General features: G+C 37.1%; 1 protein-coding gene across 1 annotated transcript in view; it reads right to left on the minus strand.

Moving 5' to 3' along the window:
• LOC134668012 (UDP-N-acetylglucosamine--peptide N-acetylglucosaminyltransferase 110 kDa subunit) overlaps positions 1–16,894 on the minus strand; it is a 28,797-nt gene extending 11,903 nt beyond the window's left edge. Inside the window, exons 1-3 of the mRNA XM_063525453.1 lie at positions 16,589–16,894; positions 16,258–16,468; positions 12,881–13,064 (exon numbers count right to left, since the gene is read on the minus strand). Coding sequence (XP_063381523.1) covers positions 12,881–13,064; positions 16,258–16,468; positions 16,589–16,724 — 531 coding nt within the window. The 5' untranslated portion in view covers positions 16,725–16,894. The remainder of the gene's footprint in view (positions 1–12,880; positions 13,065–16,257; positions 16,469–16,588) is intronic.
• Positions 16,895–21,629: the final 4,735 nt, after the last annotated feature.

Below are 21,629 nucleotides of genomic sequence, written 5' to 3' on the forward strand. Positions count from 1 at the left end.
ATGAAAATGTGTCCAAATACACGCCCGTGATATTGACACAACAATGCCCTTTGATTATGCCCTTGCCCTCGTCCTTACTTGCCACTGTGTAATTAATTAATTATGTAAAAATTATCGATGCAATGTGTCATTCATTTATCTGCTCAATACGTTTTGTATTTTAATCGTTATCTAAGTAGGTATTACCTACTAAATGTTTTTATCATGACCTACAGGCAACAACCTATACCTATACAATAGAAGTAATCAATGAACAATTAAAAAAAAAATACAGCTATGTCGACTACACTTTTTTCCTATTTTAAAGCCTCCTATTTTCGAAGTCGCTTAAATAATACATGTCAACCGAGCTACAAAAACGAAACAAAACTGCGCCTTGGACAAGTTTGTGTTTAACTTAAAAACAAATGTATAATAATCACGCAATTCGAAATCATGAATATAATTGGTTATGATTACCTCCATCGATCTTAGATGAGCCAAATATATTTTCACCACACCAGCTCGGAAAGGCTTACTTTGCACTTCAAAAACTGATAGCAAAGTTGCATTTTATTCACATGTGAGGCAAAGTAATCAAATGCAAATTTTGAGTTGTTTTCTTATGATTGCTGGTAGAATTGACTTTTAAATGATGATTTTGGATGATAAATATTTAATAACATTCATTTGGATTTGATTTGGTTTGATTTTGTTTGATATTTTACATTTAATATTTGCTTCGGGTTGGTGTGGTGAAAAATTTTGTGTTTCACTCGGGGGCAAATTTTGTTTAACCCTCGTGCTTTGAAACTCTCGCAACGCTCTAGATTCCTTTTTTCGAACCACTCGCTACGCTCGTGGTTCAATTTTGGAATCTTTCGCTTGCTCGGTTATCAATATTAACACGAGCAGTTAAACAACAACTTTGCCCCCTTGTAAAACAAATAACTATTTATTTGTTCTCTATACAATTGTGATTTATTGATAGACAATTGATCAACATTTAAAGACAAATTCATAGCCTAACATAATACACAAAAGCAAAAAAATTTGACGAAGCAAACACTTCCTCCTATGACAGTTGCTGATAAATTGGACAGGTGTAATTGTATGTAAATAAAATAAATTAATTAAAAAATTAAAAACACGACTGCTGAATTTTCAAGCGAACTGAAAAGCTAAAAATAATGTTAATGTGTTAGTTACATAAGGGGTCATGCACATTTATAACCGTGACTGTAAGTACGTGTACATTTAATTTCAATTACAGTCGGGGGACCTTCATTTACCTATTGCATTCTTTCATTCAAAAGGTCCCCCGACTGCAATCGAAACTAAATGCACACGTACTTAGTTACAGTCACGGTTATAAATGTGCATGACCCCTTATGTAACTAACACATTAACATTATTTTTAGCTTTTCAGTTCGCTTGAAAATTCAGCAGTCGTGTTTTTAATTTTTTAATTAATTTATTTTATTTTACACATTTTAGTGACAACACGAACTAAAACTATTATTTATAAAGATTACCGGCCATTTAGTTTGTCCACAAAGTTCTCTTTATGTGGATATTAGCTCCTGGGACTGGGGCCTTTTAATTAAAATCACCGAATACCGGCGTCTTTTTTGTGGATAATATGTGGATGTGTTCACGATATGGGACATTTGACATTTTCCCATATAGCTTCTTAAAAAGAAGTGGAAGTTTTTAACATGTCCACGAGGGTTTGAAGGTCCACAGTAAAGACTCATAGCTTTAACTCCCACTAAAAAAGTTATTGACTCAATTACCTTCGATGCGACTTTAGCAGGACGCACAATGGCCCTAGGCTAATAAATAGCACGTTGCTATCAACAAATCGAACTACAATCATATGCATCAGATTGCATTTCATTATTCAGTCTACGCGACGCTAATATCTTTAAGTGGCAGTAATTACTACCTACTTACAAATGATGAACTGGCGAATATAGATAGGTAGCCCCGACAGACTAGATGCTGAGGGCCGAGCTTTGCATAGGGCCGAACGCCCAAAACGTTCAAGAGAAGCACGCTTCTACGCGAGGTTGAAAGCCATGCTGCGGGACGTTAGCGGTGAAACACAGAACCATTGTACATGTGTCAAAATACGTAGACTGAAGACCGAGCTCTGCGTAAGGCCCACGGGTGCAATTTCTTCAAATGTCTGAAGCAAACTTTAATAGTAGCATATGTTCTTCATATGCTACTATTAAAGTTTGTTTGTACATAAGGCATTGTTATTTTAGTTTAATTATAATTAGTAAAGTTTTATTTTCTTCTTTTAATATTTCTTTCTAAGGTGTATCTATATTAATATCTATACTTGACATAAGTGACGTCAAAATGGCTCACCCCTGCCGAGCTCTGATGATGATGGTATGTTGTTGTTTGAATACTAAAGACGCGCCTTTCTCGGACGATTCGGGCCATTGGCTTTTTTATTGCTATAAAACAATACACTCTTTTTGTTTGGGCAGTCGTGTAAAAAGGGGAGATTGCAGCTATACTAGGGGAAATTGCAGTAAGTGAGTTCCACCTGTCAGACGATCCTGGCCTTCGACCCTACCCCAGCTCGGACTTTGGCCTGCGCATCTAGACACTTGTTCTATTGGTCTGTGTTTGAACACAACACTCTTGCAGCTCGGCCTTTGGCCTTCACAATTAAGATATTACTTAGAGGAAAGTTGCGAAAAGCGCGCGCTCTGGCCCTTGGACCCTACGCGGAGCTCACATTTAATTTTCGGCTTTTGAATTTAGACAAATGTCTACTACTACTAGTTAGGTTAGGAATGGAGGAAGGAAGGAAGGAAAGGAAGGTTCGAAGCATTCGAGAAGGAAGGAAGAGACATAATATGTATAAACATTGTCACATAGATACTTCTTACAATAGGGAATATTACGCGTATAAACTCTGCGTAGGGGGCGCCACTACTACGATCCATCACAATCTCGGGCTCTACCGCGAAATAAGAAAATCGAAATTTCGCTATCACTCTTGCATATTCGGCAGAACATTGCAGTATCCCTATTATGAAAATTAACTAAACTAAAGTTAAGAAGAAATGATCGAAGTTGGTAGGTACCTACCTACGCACGTGTTAAAACAAAACCAATTTTTTTCGCAGGCGGGTTAAGTAGGTTTAGTAGGCAAGGATAATTTTATTCACAAGAAATATAAGAATCCAACAAGCCAGAAATTATTCGAAGCCCATCGCTTAAATAGAATTTCACACGTTTAGATTTCAATAGCGCGATTTAGAACATGTTTGTGTTTAGTTCCTGTATTTACCTTAGGTATACCATATGATTTATATATATTTTTATGATGAGCGGTAAAAACCCTTTCATTTGATAGCTCATTAACTAAGATAGAAGGATTTATTTTTCTTAGCACATTTTGTGAATCCTTATTTTACCAAAATAAGACTTGAACGCGTATGTTGCATATATATATATATATATATATATATATATATATATATATATATATATATTAAATCGTTTTTCAAAGCTCTTCATTTTGAGGCCCCACTCGATAGGTTTGCAAGATTTTTTTTTCTAAACATCACGCAATATCATGTATTATGTCCGCCATATTGATTTTATTATGACGTCACATAGCCTATGTTAGTCGGGATGACGTAAGAATTCTAATGATATATCATTTATCTAAATCGGTCAAGGCATTCAGAAGTTATGGTGGAATAAAGAAACTCACATACAAACATGAACCCTGAAAACAATACACTCTTTTTGTTTGGGCAGTCGTGTAATAAGCGCGTTCACTAATGTCAATAACATGACGTAAGATTAGATACTACACGGTGTAAAATAATTTTGCGAGTCTTGTAGATGGGTTGACAATGTTGACATCCTTCTGATTTTGTGGTCCTGGTTCAAGAAAATATATACATAATATTTAATTTATTGAATGTTTCAGAAAAGCACTAAACCTAGCTCAATTGGAACAGTTATTGCCTGCCTTGTATCAACTAAACGAACTTTAAGTGTCAAGTGAACTGCGGAACTATAACTTTACAATTTAGCACTCGCGATGAGCCTCCTCAAAACATCCTCCAGACTGAGCATAGTCACGCTACCCCCTCTGCCACGCATACGGTAATTTTACTCCATGTTCGAGTCGAAAGTGTCTTTGTGTGACGTCCGTTTCTTTGAACGGACCAATCAACGGCACGGGACTTCGCTCACCTCGTCCCGCGCACCCGTATTTTTGGCATCATCGGTTGCATGAAATAATTGCACTCGGTCTAGAGGATTTCTAGTCTATGGTATGGTGTGACGCGAAAGAAAGTTAACAACCATTATTTTATAACTAAATATCTACGTGTAATACCCCAAAAGCTAGAAGGTAATTAATTAATAGAGTCCGTCTAAACTAAATTTGCACCAACTTGAACAGAACAAAGTGAGAGAGTGTCATTATACTCATTATAAATGTCATATTTACATAGAAATTTGACAATAATGATGACATCGCCGCACTTTATCATGCAGCATCATATTTCACGTGCACTTCAGTTTGCGTTCTGCAGTGACCGCTGCATTACTGCAATGATACGATCGCGTGAGCTCACTCCAGTGGAAAGGTGTCATGTTCCGCGTTTCCGGGGTAGCGTACAACCGTCGACACAATTAATTTGAATCTTATTGCATGGTGATAAGGTTTACTAACGGTTGCTAGTGCCGAACCCGACAGTGGAGTGAAGCCATTTTGTTGTTTTATTTTATACATGGCTCAAGGCTCTTCAACACCCCAACTGAGTTAAACTGAGTCTGTTCACGTTACACGGAGGCTTATTCCAGATTGTTGCGAATAAATCTAAAAAGGTATATAAACCTCCCTATTAAAAATAGAATAATCGATTTGAAACTGTTGCGAAACATACTAACATTGAATAATTTTACGGCCGTCGTGATGTCAGCCGTCGTCGTAATTGAATAATTTTACGCGAGTTCGCATTGTTAGTGCTTGAGAAAGGAGACCTAGGCTCTCCAAAACATGTCGCGCGAGTGACTAAAAACAAGTGAGTCTACACCGTAAAATTATTCAATGAATAGAATAATTGTACAATACCTACAGCTTAAGCCAACATTGCCATTAAACCAAAATAATGATCTACTATTAAACCTCCAAATTAAATTCTCATCAAACTGCTAACAAGTACGTACGTACGTACGCAATAAACATACATATGTATGAGCTCTGCTTACACCATTTCGGCATTTTATATCACTAAAATGACATGACTCATCGGTAGGAATATTATATGGAAAAGTACAATTGTTACGGCACATAGGGAGTTTCCTCAACAGCTAATTCACAAAACATAATGGTCCAACTGTGTACCTATGTACAATTATAACTAGACCTTGATATTCATTACAACAGTATGAGATCGAATATTTTGGTTATTCAGAGGTGACCGCAGTGTTACCGGCGCGACAACTAAGAAGCTAGCAATTTAGCAGCTTTTGAAGCATCAATATTTGGTAACTGGCAACATTTAAACACCTATATTTTAGCCAAAAAATGCGTCTATTATAACTAAATTAGTCAGTGTAAAAGCCCGCCCGAGACAGTGTAAAATAAACCTTCATGCCTTCCAATAAGGTCCACTATGAAATAAAAAAAAATAGACGTGGCATTGAAAAGGTTAAAAAGATATCGTTTTCAAAACTGCTCCCCATAAATTTTAGCAATTTTTTTCTCTAGCATGTTTTAAATGTCGCGTTGGCAACACTGGGTGACTGGCGAGGATTATTAATGAGTCGGCCAGATAGGTTGCCAAGGTTGAATTAACGATTCTTATCAGCGTTAACAACGTTGTAATACTTGTACTCGATTACAACTGATCGTTGGATACACTTCGCGGTTCTATCCGTAGTATTAATTACTTCAATCACTTCAATGTAATTTAAACCATTTTCAATTGGAACAGAGTTGGATTTCTTTTGTTTCATTCGATTTCAAAACAATAGAAATCCAACCATATTTCCTTCACGATTAGTTTCAAATTCAAATGACATTTTTTCGTACAGTGAACAGTGGTCCTTAGGAGGATAGAACAAGGACGGGATGTTGCGGAGGACTTCTAGCAGACCACTTCGTTCGTTTGGTCTCTCTATCGCTCGATTACGCAAAAGTGATAGAGAGGCAGATAACGACATTTCGATTGTCGAAGTTCGCGGAAGGCCCTCAGATCATGTGTATTCAAGTATCGTAGGATTCGCTTCATAGAACAACGACGGGATGTTGCAGAGGGCCTACTGCGAACTACTTCCTTCGTGTGTTCTCTCTATCGCTCGAATACGAAAGAGTGATAGAGGCACATAACGGAATTTCGACTATCGATGTTCGCGTTAGGCCCTCAGATTACGATCTTAGGTACTATAAGGTACGATCGTAATTAATACTTCATTGTTGGAAATACAAGGCGTTTTAAATAAGGGGTCATCTATTAATTACGTCACACCAATTTCTAGGTATTTTTGACCCCCCCCCCCCCTTGTCACACTTGGTCACATTTGGCAAACCCCTCCCCCCCTAGTGTGACGTCACATTTTTTCTACGAAATCGCCAAATCGAATTAAGTAAGTACCTAAGTATTATTAATATTTTATCAAAATATTTTTGACGATATAAATATTAGTAATTTTATAACCCAAAACTGCTTAGGAAAGAAAATTAAACGATTAAAAACTATTTTCGTTTTAATAACTTGTTATTTAAATGTACAGCGAACTAAATAATTTAAATACATTTTCGGTTACTGATGAAGTTAAAGTGACGTCACAAAGTTTGTGTCTCCCCCCCTCCCCCATGTCACAATATGTCACATTTTCTTGACCCCCTCCCTCCCCCTAAACGTGTGACGTAATTAATGGATGACCCCTAAAAGGCTATATTCTTTAGTATCTTTCGGCTTAGGTTTTTTTTATTGGTGCCCTCAAAAATGTACTTTTGTTTCAGGCTGTGGTGATTTTAGTTCCACCACCACCACGCACTTAGAACGTAAACGTAATAATACGAATGTTACATTTAAAATTTGACGTAAGTAGTTTTATTTAGACCCCTTTAGATAGTTAAAGCCCTGATCGCTCAAAGTAACGGTTCGTCGATTTTTAACGTCCCTTATAATGTAGGGTGAACATTCACGACGCTTATTCATTTAGATTCAAGCGAACCAGTATAAGCCTCAACTACAATCACGAATAATTATTGTAACAAACGAATACTCCCTTCGAAGACAACTGACGCGTTCGGTTACAGTGTAATATGAACCTTCGTGCATTTCCATAAGGTTTAAAGTGGCGCGTTGTATATAATAGGCGTGGCGTTTGACAATTCCTAAACCTTATTAATAAATAGCAAAGGAATAAGGTCCACCGATGGACACTAAGTAGTTGTTAGTACAGTCGCCATCAGACACATTGGAGCGGCCGAGGTGCTCAAAAAAATCTGAACACGCACTCTAGTCTTAATTTGGTCAGATTCAGAGGGCCTACCGCGAACCACGTTCGACGTGTTGCCTCCCTGTCACACTTACGTACGAATTTACAAGTACGACAGAGAGGCAACACGTCGAACGTGGTTCGCGGTAGACGCTCTGATATTTGTGAGCTCTTTGGCCGCGCCGATATATCTGACGGCGACTGTGCTTACATACAAACGACGTCGAGGAACTTTCTGAATAACGTAGGGAAGGGGAGACTCCCCTTCGCGCTTAATTCCGTTCGTTATAGGAATGGCTTTTAAATGAGTTTGGCCGTTTGATATTATTTGTAGAGGAAGAATACAGTATACATATGCGCACAAGGGGATAGAGCCGTAATTAAAATAAATTATTTTTCACCACACCAGCTCGGAAAGGCTTACTTTGCACTTCAAAAACTGATAGCAAAGTTGCATTTTATTCACATGTGAGACAAAGTAATCAAATGCAAATTTTGAGTTGGTTTCTTATGTTTGCTGGTAGAAATGACTTTTAAATGATGGTTTTGGATGATAAATATTTAATAACATTCATTTGGATTTGATTTGGTTTGATTTTGTTTGATATTTTACATTTAATATTTGCTTCAGGTTGGTGTGGTGAAAAATTTTGTGTTTCACTCGGGGGCAAATTTTGTTTAACCCTCGTGCTTTGAAACCCTCGCAACGCTCAAGATTCCATTTTTTGAACCACTCGCTACGCTCGTGGTTCGATTTTGGAATCTTTCGCTTGCTCGGGTATCAATATTAGCACAAGCGGTGAAACAACAACTTTGCCCCCTTGTAAAACAAATAACTATCACACTATTCATTTAACGGCTAAAAAAGCTTTTGAAAATACCTACACAAAATTAAGCCATTCGTTACTGGTGCCCAATTAGGTTGATTCATTTTGCAGATACTTCAGAACCTTCATTGTGAACACAAACATCAGCCTATCCTTGTATCCCAAATTGACTGTGTGACTGTCCCAAATTGTCTAGCCGATTCGTCATTCATTAGTTTCATTACAGTATGAAATTTGTACAAAAGCAGTATGATTGGAGAGTAAATTGGATAAAACTGTCCCTAACCCTAAACTCAACAACATCCAAAATACTTTAACCTAGTTAGCAATTATTTCCTAACAATAAAATTTACACAAGGCGGTTCAAACTTACCTTAACTAACTTTCACTAACCTTAACCTTCCATCCTGTATCAACTTAAGGGTCAAAAGCAGTATGATGTGAAGAAAATGGTCCGTGAGGAAGTTCAAAGTGCGGTGCTCGATGTCGAGAAAAAGTTCACAGCTACTACCGATTTTATCTGTGCGGAACAGCAAACCTACAAGTCTGAGATCGCGGATCAAAACGAAAAAATAAAAACACTCGAACAGGAAAAGGTTAAGCTGCAGGCGAGCCTCCGCTCTGTATCCACACGACTCTCTACCATGGAAAATATTTCGAGAAGTTGCAACTTAGAGTTACAGGCAGTACCAGAGAAAAAGAATGAAAACGTACTACTCTTATTCAAAAATCTGTGCTCCACGATTAAAATGTCAATCGCGGACAACAATATTATCGCTTGTCGCCGAGTAGCTAAAATGGACACCAAATCGAACAGGCCACGTAACATCTTAGTATCACTTTCGTCTCCGCTCGTTCGCGACACAGTGTTAGCTATGGCTAGTCGTCACAACAAGGCGGCGAGAAACTCCGCGGACCCCACTGATCAATTACTCAACAGTATGCACCTTGGAATTACCGGCGAGAGCAAACGGATCTACGTGGTAGAGCATCTTTCCCCGGAGTGCAAGACGCTTTACGCTGAAACTAGAAAAGTAGCCAAATCAAAAGGGTACAATATTGTTTGGACTCGATACGGCAAAATTTATGTACGTAAGAATGAACAGTCGGACGCCATTCATATTAAGGACGCTAATTGTTTAAAAAAATTATAGTGCTTAGTTTTTAGTGAATATAAGTTAGTTTTTAGTTTGATCACACTTTATTACTTATATTTTGAACTGTCTGTCCTCTTTAAAATATGTTAATTTATTATCAAAATGTCAATAGAATTAGAAGTTAAAAGAAATATATTTAAGTAATCTTAACTGCAATTATGACATACTCTGTTTCACAGAAACCAATTTAAACGACGGTGTCTACGACGCCGAGTTTCTTGATTCTCGGTACAACATATTTCGCCGCGACCGCGCATCCTCTACTATTAGCAAAACTGAGGGCGGGGGGGTAGCGGTAGCCATCAACAAGCGACTGACAGCTGAGCGCTTGCATACATGGGAAAGCGAGGTTGAAGACATCTGGCTTCGAGTTGACGTCTGCCGCACCACCCTTATTATCTGCATCTGTTACCTACCACCCGATCTTGAAATGACTAAACTTAAAGCTTTTTATTCTAATATAGTAAACAGACTATCCCAACTAAAAACCGACGTAGAACTCTTCCTTATTGGCGATTTTAACTTACCTAACATACAATGGACAAAGCTGCCTAACTCATCGCAAATGATAGCATCTACCATTTCGCGGGATAATAAAAGCGAACTGTTGACCGATATCATATCTATATTTAATCTAAAACAATATAATAACGTTCCTAACAAAAATAACCGGTTTTTAGACCTGGTACTATGTACTCTTGATAATATAAATGTCTATGGAGCCTCACCCTTAAGTCGATTAGACGAGCATCACCCTCCATTGCTCATAGACACTGATTTTGGAGCCTCGCCAGCCAAAACTATAACTGCGAAATTACAGGGCAAACCTAACTTTCATAAGTGCAATTTCAGTGAAATCAAAAGAGAGCTAGATAGTATCGACTGGCAGCAAACGTTATCAAATGTCAATGTAGACGCGGCTGTACTGATTTTCCAAAATAAGCTAAACGACATCATTAAGAGACATACACCTCTAATAAGAGCCAGATCAGAAGCCTTTCCTTGTTGGTTTAGTCCTTTTCTAATACGTTCTTTAAAAGAAAAGCTAAAGTTTCATAGACGTTATAAAAAATTCGGCAATCCACTTGATTATAATACCTTTGATCTCCTTAGAAAAAGATGTAAAAAACTAATTGACGAATGTTATAAAACCTATATAGAGTCAGTTCAAGTCTCAGTCAAACAAAATATCAAACAGTTCTGGAAATATGTCAACGACAAAAAGTCTACGAACCCTGTCCCTGTCACTATGAAATTCAATAACTCAGTCTCGTCAAACGCAAAGGAAGTCGCTGAAATGTTTTCTAATTACTTTAGTTCTGTCTTCGAAAAACCCTCGAGTTGCGTAACCAATTACTTTCCAGCGTCTCCATCTCATAATTGTAGCCTAAGTGACACACATATTAGCATTGATCAAATTAGAGCAGCTATCAAAGGACTTGACTGTAACAAGGGGGCTGGACCTGATGGTATTCCTCCGTCTTTTATAAAAAAATGCTGCGAAGAGCTCTGTCAACCTCTCTACATAATTTTTAACCGGTCCATTAAGAGTGGCAATTTCCCCTCCCAATGGAAAATTGCTCATATTATACCAATCCATAAATCGGGCGACAACAATCACTGTAACAATTATAGGCCTATTAGTATACTATCAGCATTCTCCAAATTATTTGAATCGGTTATGTATAATTGTTTTTACTCTCATTTTAAAACCATTATCTCCCCCAATCAGCATGGCTTTGTTTCTAATCGATCGACTGTTAGCAATCTACTAATTTACAAAAATTATATCTGTGGTGCATTTGCTAGAAGAACGCAAGTAGATTCAATATACACAGATTTCTCGAAGGCCTTTGACAAAGTCGATCACACCATCCTTATTAATAAATTGGCAGGGTATGGAATACATGGAAACTTGCTAAGGTGGATCAAATCTTACCTAGACAACAGGAGCCAGCTTGTAAGCGTCAAAGGTCATGTCTCTGAGCCAGTAAAAGCTATTTCGGGCGTTCCTCAAGGATCGCACCTCGGTCCTCTTCTCTTTGTTGTTTTTATTAACGACCTAGTCGAGCGCCTATCGTGCCCTTGCTTATTGTATGCAGACGACCTTAAGATCTACTCAACAGTCACAAACGTAGAACAATGTGAAATCCTGCAGAGTAATCTAAATACAGTCGCGGAATGGTGCTTAACCAACCGTATGTTTCTGAATATAGATAAATGTTATGTTATCTCTTTCTCAACATCTAAACAAAAGTTATTTTTCAACTATTCTTTAAATAATTTCACGCTTAATCGTACATCTGTAATCCGGGACCTTGGTATCTACTTTGATGACAAATTAACATTTCATACTCACTATGAGAACCTAATCTCCAAAGGTCTGAAGCTAAATGGATTTATATCTCGCATTACCAAGGACTTCAAAAACTTAAATGTCTTAAAATATTTATACTGTTCCCTGGTCAGAAGCACTTTAGAGTATGGATCTGTAATATGGGCACCTTACTATAATAGTCACATTGACAGCATAGAAAAAGTGCAAAAGCAATTTCTTAATATCCTTAGCTACAGGCTGCAGCTTGGTCGCAGTCTCAGATCTTATGCCAGCAGGCTCAAGCACTTTAATATGCCATCGCTTACAAGTCGTAGGAAATGCAGCGAACTGCTAATACTTTACAAAATAATACACTGCCAAATTGACTGTCCCTCTCTCCTTTCTCTTCTCAATTTTATCACACGTTACAAATCTCGCAACCCCTCGCTCAAAATATTTCAACTACAGATTTATAAAAACAACACCTCATACTACAATCCAGTGACAAGAATGTGTCGATTATATAACGAAACTGCGGCCGAGAATCCTTCCATAGACATATTCGAACGCAGCTTACCCAGTTTTAAAAATAAAATACTTAAGACTTTCTGTACCTAAGCTGCGCTCGCACTTATCTTATTAGTCTATTTTAAATATTTTACCTTGTTTAGTTTTAGACCTAGTTTAATTAGTCTTATCTTGCTTAGTTTTTAGACCTAGTTTAATTAATTAATTAGTAGATAACTCAATGAATGTGTAAATCTTACTACTGTTTATATAATTTTCTTGACATCTCATCCCTCTAGCGTTATATTTTAACTGAATGTCATATCCTTCTGTGCACACATGTTTGGAGTTATAGTCCAGATCTAAACTATAAGCTTTTCTATTAATGTAATTTCTGTAAATGTCTGTAACTTGTTTTGTGAGCCTAATAAATAAAATAAAAAATAAAATAAAATATTTGTCCAACCAATTAGAGCCCTGGTGCACAAAACAAAAACCTAATGTTGTTGTGACTATCAGTCATGAGGAAAAGAGAGTTCTGTTCCGTTACATTAAACAAAGTTCAGTCATTAGTAAAATAACCTAGTACTTACAGGATTATACTGTAGCGCTGTGACGTAAGCCTGCACGGCCTGTTCCATATCGCCGGCTGCGACAAGGGCTGCAGCCAGATTAATGTAGCCATCGATGAAGTCTGGCTTCAGTCTGACAGCGTGTCTGTAGTTCTCCAGAGCCTCTTGGAGTTGGCCCCGCTCTTTGAACACATTCCCGAGATTGCTAGGACAAAAACAGAGATGAAAATACCTATGTTTCACTTTAACCACACAACTTTGGGGCTAAATTTGCCAGCCATAACACACATTTGCATTTAAAGTAATTTTTATTCTTTATGAAGTTTATAACCAGAAATTAACAGATTTCTTGTCAATCAATCTAGTGCAGCGGTCGGCAACCTGCGGCCCGCGGGCCGCATGCGGCTCGTGAAACTGTCACTTGCGGCCCGAGTGCCGCCTTGGCTATTTTGTATGTAATAGTGACAAACGACAAGGTCTCATAAAGTCATAAATATTAACAAAGTACGGCCCGCGTCACCTCCGTTAACTACTATGTGGCCATTGGCTGCTAAAAGGTTGCCGACCGATCTAGTGCATGAAAATAAAGTTGAATTGGCCTTGGTTTAAAAACAAATAACAACTGCCATTGAAGTAAATTTACACTATATTTGGAACTGTGGCGTAAAAAGCTGACCTCGACCTCTACCATTTCATATAACGTACTCCTTATCAATAATTTGCGTCGCTAATTTTAGCAGATTACTAATACCAAGCATCGCCAGGAGATATGCCCCAATTTTTAATGGCACTCAAGTGCCAACATATTTGGCCAAGGAATTTGCCTATATATATCCCATTTAATCACGCTAGATAATATGTAGAACAGATTGTATCAAGAACACAAATATCATAGTACCCTTGAATCTGTGATATGTTAACTAATGCATATATTTTATAATGTATGACTGTTATTTTGAACTAAAACTATTAAATGTTTGGAACAGCAACAACAATTAAGTTATTGTTAAGTAACAGTGTGCAGCGTCTATAGAATGTTTTAAAACCCACTATTTTTCATAACACAGGAAATACCTACAACACACGTGGCTGCATTGACATGTATGTAAAGACGGGCCTTACAGGCACTAAGAATGGTGCTAGTTCAGTGGTGTGACTCATGAATTTGAGCCAATTGTACAGTCTAACACAACCAGTTGCGATCAATCGCGCGGGTGATGCGAACTCATCAACCAATCGCAGTGTGGCATTAGACTGCACAATTGGCTCAAATTTGTGTGTGTGACACCACTGTACTGGCCCCATTTGTATTGCCCATGACCCGTCTTTAGATATATGTCAATGCATGGCTGTAATTGTCCAAACATTTGTGTCCCAGCGGTTTCTTTCATACACAACAAGGACCAAGTATGAAATAAGAGATGAATAAAGAATTTTTTTAGATGCTGCAGACAAAGACTCACAGTCATTGTTTTTTAAACATACTGCATACCTACTTGTTTTATAAATACACTCCTTTGTTGTTTTAGTTTTGTCAGTAACAGTCGAGGGTCATTCCACCGTTTCGGGTGTTACACTTGAATTCATAAAATAAGGTTTTAATCGATATTGTAACATGAACTACGAGGTTATAACTATTGATTCATCTACTACTTTGATAATATTTTCTTTTCCTGTACACACATAATTAAAGTATAAGACCAATAACGAGAGAATCACTAAAAAGTAGCTGTTTCGGGCGTTACGCGAATTGGCCTATACCTTCTGACCATCAGTACCAAAATGCATATTTTAGCGAATTTTGTCAAGTAACCTCCAGTTTTATTTACATATGTCAAGTAGTAATAGTTAGTATAGTCTACGGAAATACTGAAGTAACACTTAGTATCACATTTTGTTTAATTTTAATAAAATAAATTACCTGTTTCGGGTGTTACTCATGATTCGTTTCGGGTGTTACGAGTACGAAATTAAGACAGATTTATACGAAATTATGGCTCATTTTATTGACATTATTGTCTTTTTAAAAAATTCGATTAAAATCATAAGTAATAGATGCTGAATTAGTATTAAATACATTAATCTTAACAATAAAAACTGTTTCTCGAAGATATCATAATTAATTTCTTTCGATTCGAATATTTCCGAAAATATTCACTTAATCAAAAAATGGTTGATGGTGACACCTATTTATTTTGAAAGATCTATCCAACGACACCCCATACTATAGGATTAAAGACGAAAAATATTAAAAAATATTTTGTACTGGACCTACCCTAAAAAATTTTTTTTTTTGTAATTTTTGTGTACTACTTTGTCGCCATGATTGATTTTTGTATCTATGCCAAATTGCAGCTTTCTAGCACTAACCACCACGGAGAAAAGCCGGGGACGGACAGGCGGACGATCAACACGTTTCGGGTGTTACACAACTACAAACTTTAAAACATACGACTAAAGCAGACGCTAAAACAATAATTATTACACATTTGAATAGGTTCACATCATAGCCTTTCTTTGGCAAAACATGTTTGGCTGTAGTTAATTACGGGAAAAGTTACACATACTTTTATCTCTTTTTCGTTTCGGGTGTTACTTTGAGACCACAGTCTAGAATAAATAAAATAAAATAAAATCTAGAATACTCTTCTAAAAACCAATTAATCCATGCTTTTTAATATTTTTAAAGACAAATTATAAAATTACGATATTTTACCTGAAATAACTGCGAGAAATTTGTAACAGTTTACAGTTATTTTCTTTTTAATTAATCTTGCCAATATCGCTGTTTAAATTTAGTTTTACGCCTATCATTTAAAACGTTGCGATCAAGTACATGGAAAACATGTAAAAATGGTTTTTTTTCGGGTATTTTTTCTGACGTGAAGGTTTGGTATGTTTTCTATGGAAATAGGTTAGTGTTGACTTCTTAAACCAATTTTCATTTTTGAACCCTTGGTAGCGTTTATTATGGAATGACCCTCAAATAAAAAAAAAACTATACATTTGGGGTAATTTAATGCTAGTCATGCTATCATATGAAAAATACTGTATGATTCTCACTGCCTATGCTCTATTGACAAATGACTTGCCAAACTATAAATTAGACATTTCATGGTGCTAAAACTTTAAGGGTTTGGTTTTTATTACAAAAAAAAAATACTAAATGTCAGCATTTGATATTTCAACACTTAATGTGTTCAAAAAAAAATTCAAAGTAAAAATGGATTCTGCCAACCGGGACCAACTCAAGTAACTCAACCAAGCAACTCACTAAATCTCCATTCAAATTTTTACTTCAATTTTTAACAGTTTTAACACCAAGACTCGATTTTCCTTGTATTTATTGTGGGGTTGGCTCCCATTTGCAACATTACGTCCAAATCACCACATCTTACCTGTATGCTTCCGCCAGGAGTGGATTTTGCTTGATCGCCAGCGTCGAAAAGTGCGCAGACTTGTCCAGCCGTCGGCACTGGAAGTGTATGGACGAGAGCAGCAGAAGAACCCCCGTGTTGGAGCTGTCCTGTCTCCAGAGCTGCATGCAGTGCAGCTCGGCACTCTCGTAATCACCCGCCTGGTACTCCCGGTGAGCGAGTTCCAGAAGCCCTGACACAATTTTAACAATAAACTGACGCTAAGGCATTGTTCAAGAAAATTTAAAGATTAAAGCTATTTAAAGATTACAGTAATCCGAGACGTTATAGGTTAAACTTGAATTACACTTACCGACTGTCGATATTTGCTGGATGTCAGACATCTTCAATATTACGGCATTTGCGGGGACACCGACTATTTGCTGAGGCTGTGTCGTGACAGATTGGGGCACCGCGACGTTAGCTTGAGTTTGCATTTTAGTTATCATAGTTCGTGTGATGTAATTAGATTGGCATTAAATACGATGTAAAACAACACATTATTCATTTAAACGAGAAAATAAAAACGAATAACACTATTTTTCCATGGGAATATTCCACCACAACACCACAAATCCGTGAGCCAATCAATGGGCACGCGGAGCGGAGAACTACAACCGGAAAACCTTTCTTGCTCAGTTGTCAAAAGTGTTGCATTGCGGTTGTCTATGGTTCCTGTCATATTCCAATTTTTTGAACTGAAAAACGGCGTTTAGAAAGTGTTTCTTGAAAATTAACATCATAAAAAGCATTTGATAGATTTATATAAAACGTAATAGAATTTATAAATGCATAATCGCAATAATAATTCATTTTATCATAGACATAATGAGATGCTATAAACCTCATTTTACTTACGCGCTTCCGGCGTGTGAAACAATTTTTTTTCGCGGCAGTTTTAAAAAATATTGTATTGCTTGTTTTGCAATGAATACATATATCAGTACGTTATTGTTGCAAAGATTTAGCGTTATAAATAATTATTTATATATTTTTTCATCCCGATATATCCATTGAAATATAACTGGCTAAAAAAATTATACTAAGCCATTAAAACTGAAAAAGAAACATGTTTTATACTTCTTTAATAACATTTTAGGGCATTTCGGGGTTTCTCTTACCTGTTAGTAGCCAGAATTTTGTGTATCAAGTTCGTAAAAAGGTTTCATAACATATGCCTACTCTGGCACCACAGCACAGCGACATAGTCAGTATAAAAGGCGGCAAATTTAAAAAATGTAGGCGCGAAATGTCTATAGAAAATTTTACAATGTGGGTGTCTTTGAGTATAAATATGTAACCGTATACTCTTTGCTTGGCCTAGGAATGGGAATGGGACACTTATGACGAAGTACCTACAGCCTACAGCGTGTGTTTTTAGCGTCACAGTGCACTTGATGGCTCTACACGATGGGCCAGTGCCGGCCACTCCAAGGGACGCATTTATGCGTTAGAGGGAGCAAGTGATATTGCTATCTCATTCTACCGCATGGCTGCGTCCCTTGGAGTGGCCGGTGCTGGCCCATCGTGTAGAGGAGCCATGAGACGGACCACGCTTTCATGCCAACTACGCCAAGTATGATGCTTATATGGATATAATATGCATTCTTACTGCCAACTTTGTACAAAGTCAGCTTGATTCATACAGACTACTGTGTGGTGTAAAATATTTTTATGAAAATAAAACAACAGGCCAAATATCTATATAAGTGTATAATCAATTAATCATATTAAAATCATAATAAAAAAAACTTGATCACAACATTTACTTATAGTTCACATTGGACGGAAGAACATACATTATTATTTATTAAAGCTCAGAATGGAAGAAAATTATAACCATTACTTACACATGTAGCGCATAATTATTTTCTTTCGTATTTTATCGGAAACGTAAACGTTCGTATTTGTCATGCTACTTCAGTCGACGTCAGTACTTTTTGTACCCACAGTGGGGAGACACTCCAGAGGGCCTACCGCGAACCACGTTCAGCGTGTTACCTTCCTGTCACACTTACGTACGAATTTACAAGTGCGACAGAGAGGCTGGTCGAACGCGGTTCGCGGTAGGCCCTCTGGCCTATAACCGCGAACATTGAAGTTCGCAAATTGCGGGCATTTTTCTCTGTCACTCTAATTACGCCTTCATTGGAGTAAAAGAGAAAGATCCCCGCAATTTGCGAATTTCGGTTTTCGCGGTAACCCCTCTGACTTCGGTCGAACTCGGCTCCGTTCGGCTCAGCATGATTCGACCCTGAATCGCTGTCAAACTTCGGGTTTGTAGGAAGTGTCCTTTCTGTAGTGTAGTACTATTATTTCTTCTGTAGTACCGAGACTGACTGAAATAGCAAGACAAGTTCGAAAGTTTCCGAGAAAATACGAAGGAAAACAATTTTATTATTGCACTACATCTGTACAATAAACACTTATATTTAGCCTATTCTCTAATGGCTCCTCTACACGATGGGCCAGCGCCGGCCACTCCAAGGGAATATCACTTGCTCCCTCTAACGCATAAATGCGTCCCTTGGAGTGACCGGCGTTGGCCCATTGTGTAGAGGAGCCCTAACATATATGGTCACACACAACTAAATAAACGGTTTCCATTTTTCTCCTTCGTGTTAATGTCGATAAAAAAGCTTCACGTCGTCAAAATCACCAAAATGTGATTTTACTAGTCTAAACTGGTAACACCGATCAAAAGGTTAATTATCATTGGCCAAGCAAACGTCAAACGCATCGATGTTGCCAGTTCACACCTGTAAAATTGTAATTTGTTATGCAATGGGGTCCATATAAGTCTAACGCCGCTTAAGGTGGTCAAGTGCCTCAAAAGAACACGTCAAACACGTACCTACTAGAATTATACTGCATAAGTGAGTCTTGAAAGTTTGTCATGGTAGTACGAAGGGTGGAAACTTCCGAAAGGTCTCTAATTAGCATACATCGTTATCGCGGGAGCAAATATAAATTTATTAAAGAAGTGGTAAAACAGACTGCCCGTTTAGTAAAAACAGACCTTTCTGCCTACACATTATAAGCCTCCAAGAAGTTCATCATACATAGCACGAAGTTTTTGTTGCATAATGTTCATAAATCTTGCTTTACACTCTGTTAGTAAATAATGACCCGGAATCGACATATCAAATAAATATTCATGATTTATTTTGTACAACATTATTTAATTTTTGTTGATCTTAAGTGATTTTTGTAATATACGACATAAATTTTCTCTATGTTTTCTACTCTTAATCTGCGGCGTCGTGCAGTAAATATCCATTTTAATTGGCTAAATGATCTTTCGACTGCTACTGTTGTAATGGGTGCGTTTTTAAAACGACGGAAGTAATCAAATGTAGAACGATATATCGTTGAATCTAGTACTATCTCCTTCTCCGATATCAGTTCACACATTTTTTTCATAACTTCATATCCGGCATTTTTCTGCAAAACCACTTTGAACTTTTTTAAAATCTGTTTTCCATCTTTATTCAAAATTAATTTGGATATATGTTTGTATGTATTTTGTACTATGGTCAAACTTTCACTAAGAGATAGATTTTGGCACTGCAGTTTATTTATAGCATCTGGTATTACTTGCAGATACTTTGCTATGAAATTTACATCTTTTCGAACTTTTGCACTGAGTAAAGATTTTTTTGCTTTGACGATGCACTGTGCGTCTGAATTACGAAATGTGTCTATAACGCTTTTTATTTCATCAAAATACTTGTTGTAGTAAGTGGTAGCCTCGATCCATGTTCCCCAGCGAATAATTGTTGGGTTTGGAGGCAAAGGAATTCCATTAAACATTTCTCTTAATGCTTTTACTCTTTTCGGAGATTTGCGAAATGCTTTCTTTACATTTGAAATTAATAGGTTAACTTCTGGAAAAAGAACACGAACTTGATCGGCAACTCTGTTAAGAGCATGGGCTAAACATGTAACATGGACAATGTTCGGAAAAAGTGTTTTCAAATTTCTGCCAGCTTTCAACATATACCCCACACCATCAGTCAATAACAACAACACCTTGTCATGCTTATTGTGACCAGGGCCCCACAAATCATCCAGGGCATTTTTTACAGTATTAGTTATACTGATATTGTTCGTTTCATTTAAACATTTGCTTGACAGCACGTGTGGAGTTCCAACATCATCTTCAAGCATAGCACCTACTATAACGTTAGCGATTTGACGACCTATAGCATCTGTGGTTTCATCAACACTTACATATATATACGCGTCTTTTAATTCGTCTCTAATTATATCCATCTCTTTGTCGTATAATTCATTCACGCAAGTCTGCCTCAGCAAACATTCTGAAGGGACCTGAACAGTTTTTTCAAATTTTCCAAATTATTATTTTATCGCGGGAGCAAATACGATTTGACAATACTGAAAGATTATAAAAAACAGTCAAAAACAGAAATGACATTCGTATAGAGAAACGTTTATACCTACGACCTTAAAATGTATAATTATTTTATTGAATATCAATGCTATCTTACCTCCATACTTGACTTGATTGGTACTTAAAAAGATTACCTATTAGGTACGCAACCTTATCAGTCAATTTAGACATTTGTCAATCTTGACTGATCTTTATTTGTAACAACATAATCAAATAGAAGTTGCCTTTAAAATGCCTCGAAGGAAAATAACATGTGATGAATTTGTGGGGTTGTTTATACAGGATTATCCTGAGCTAGAGGCTCGCGATACAAATCTATTTTGCTCGAAGTGCAATATTAGTTTTTGTAAAACTAAATCTTCCGTGAAACGTCATTTTAACTCTGAAAGACACACTTCTCTCAAAAAAGATTTTAGGTTGGAACTGACAAAATTTCTAGTAAGCTGTAACATACCGTGGTCTCAAATAGAGAACCCTGTATTTAAAAATTTCATTGAAGATTGTGTATCTGGAAAATTTGAAAAAACTGTTCCCTTCAGAATGTTTGCTGAGGCAGACTTGCGTGAATGAATTATACGACAAAGAGATGGATATAATTAGAGACGAATTAAAAGACGCGTATATATATGTAAGTGTTGATGAAACCACAGATGCTATAGGTCGTCAAATCGCTAACGTTATAGTAGGTGCTATGCTTGAAGATGATGTTGGAACTCCACACGTGCTGTCAAGCAAATGTTTAAATGAAACGAACAATATCAGTATAACTAATACTGTAAAAAATGCCCTGGATGATTTGTGGGGCCCTGGTCACAATAAGCATGACAAGGTGTTGTTGTTATTGACTGATGGTGTGGGGTATATGTTGAAAGCTGGCAGAAATTTGAAAACACTTTTTCCGAACATTGTCCATGTTACATGTTTAGCCCATGCTCTTAAC

Source organism: Cydia fagiglandana, chromosome 10 (assembly GCF_963556715.1).
Source record: "Cydia fagiglandana chromosome 10, ilCydFagi1.1, whole genome shotgun sequence".
NCBI classification, from domain to species: domain Eukaryota; kingdom Metazoa; phylum Arthropoda; class Insecta; order Lepidoptera; family Tortricidae; genus Cydia; species Cydia fagiglandana.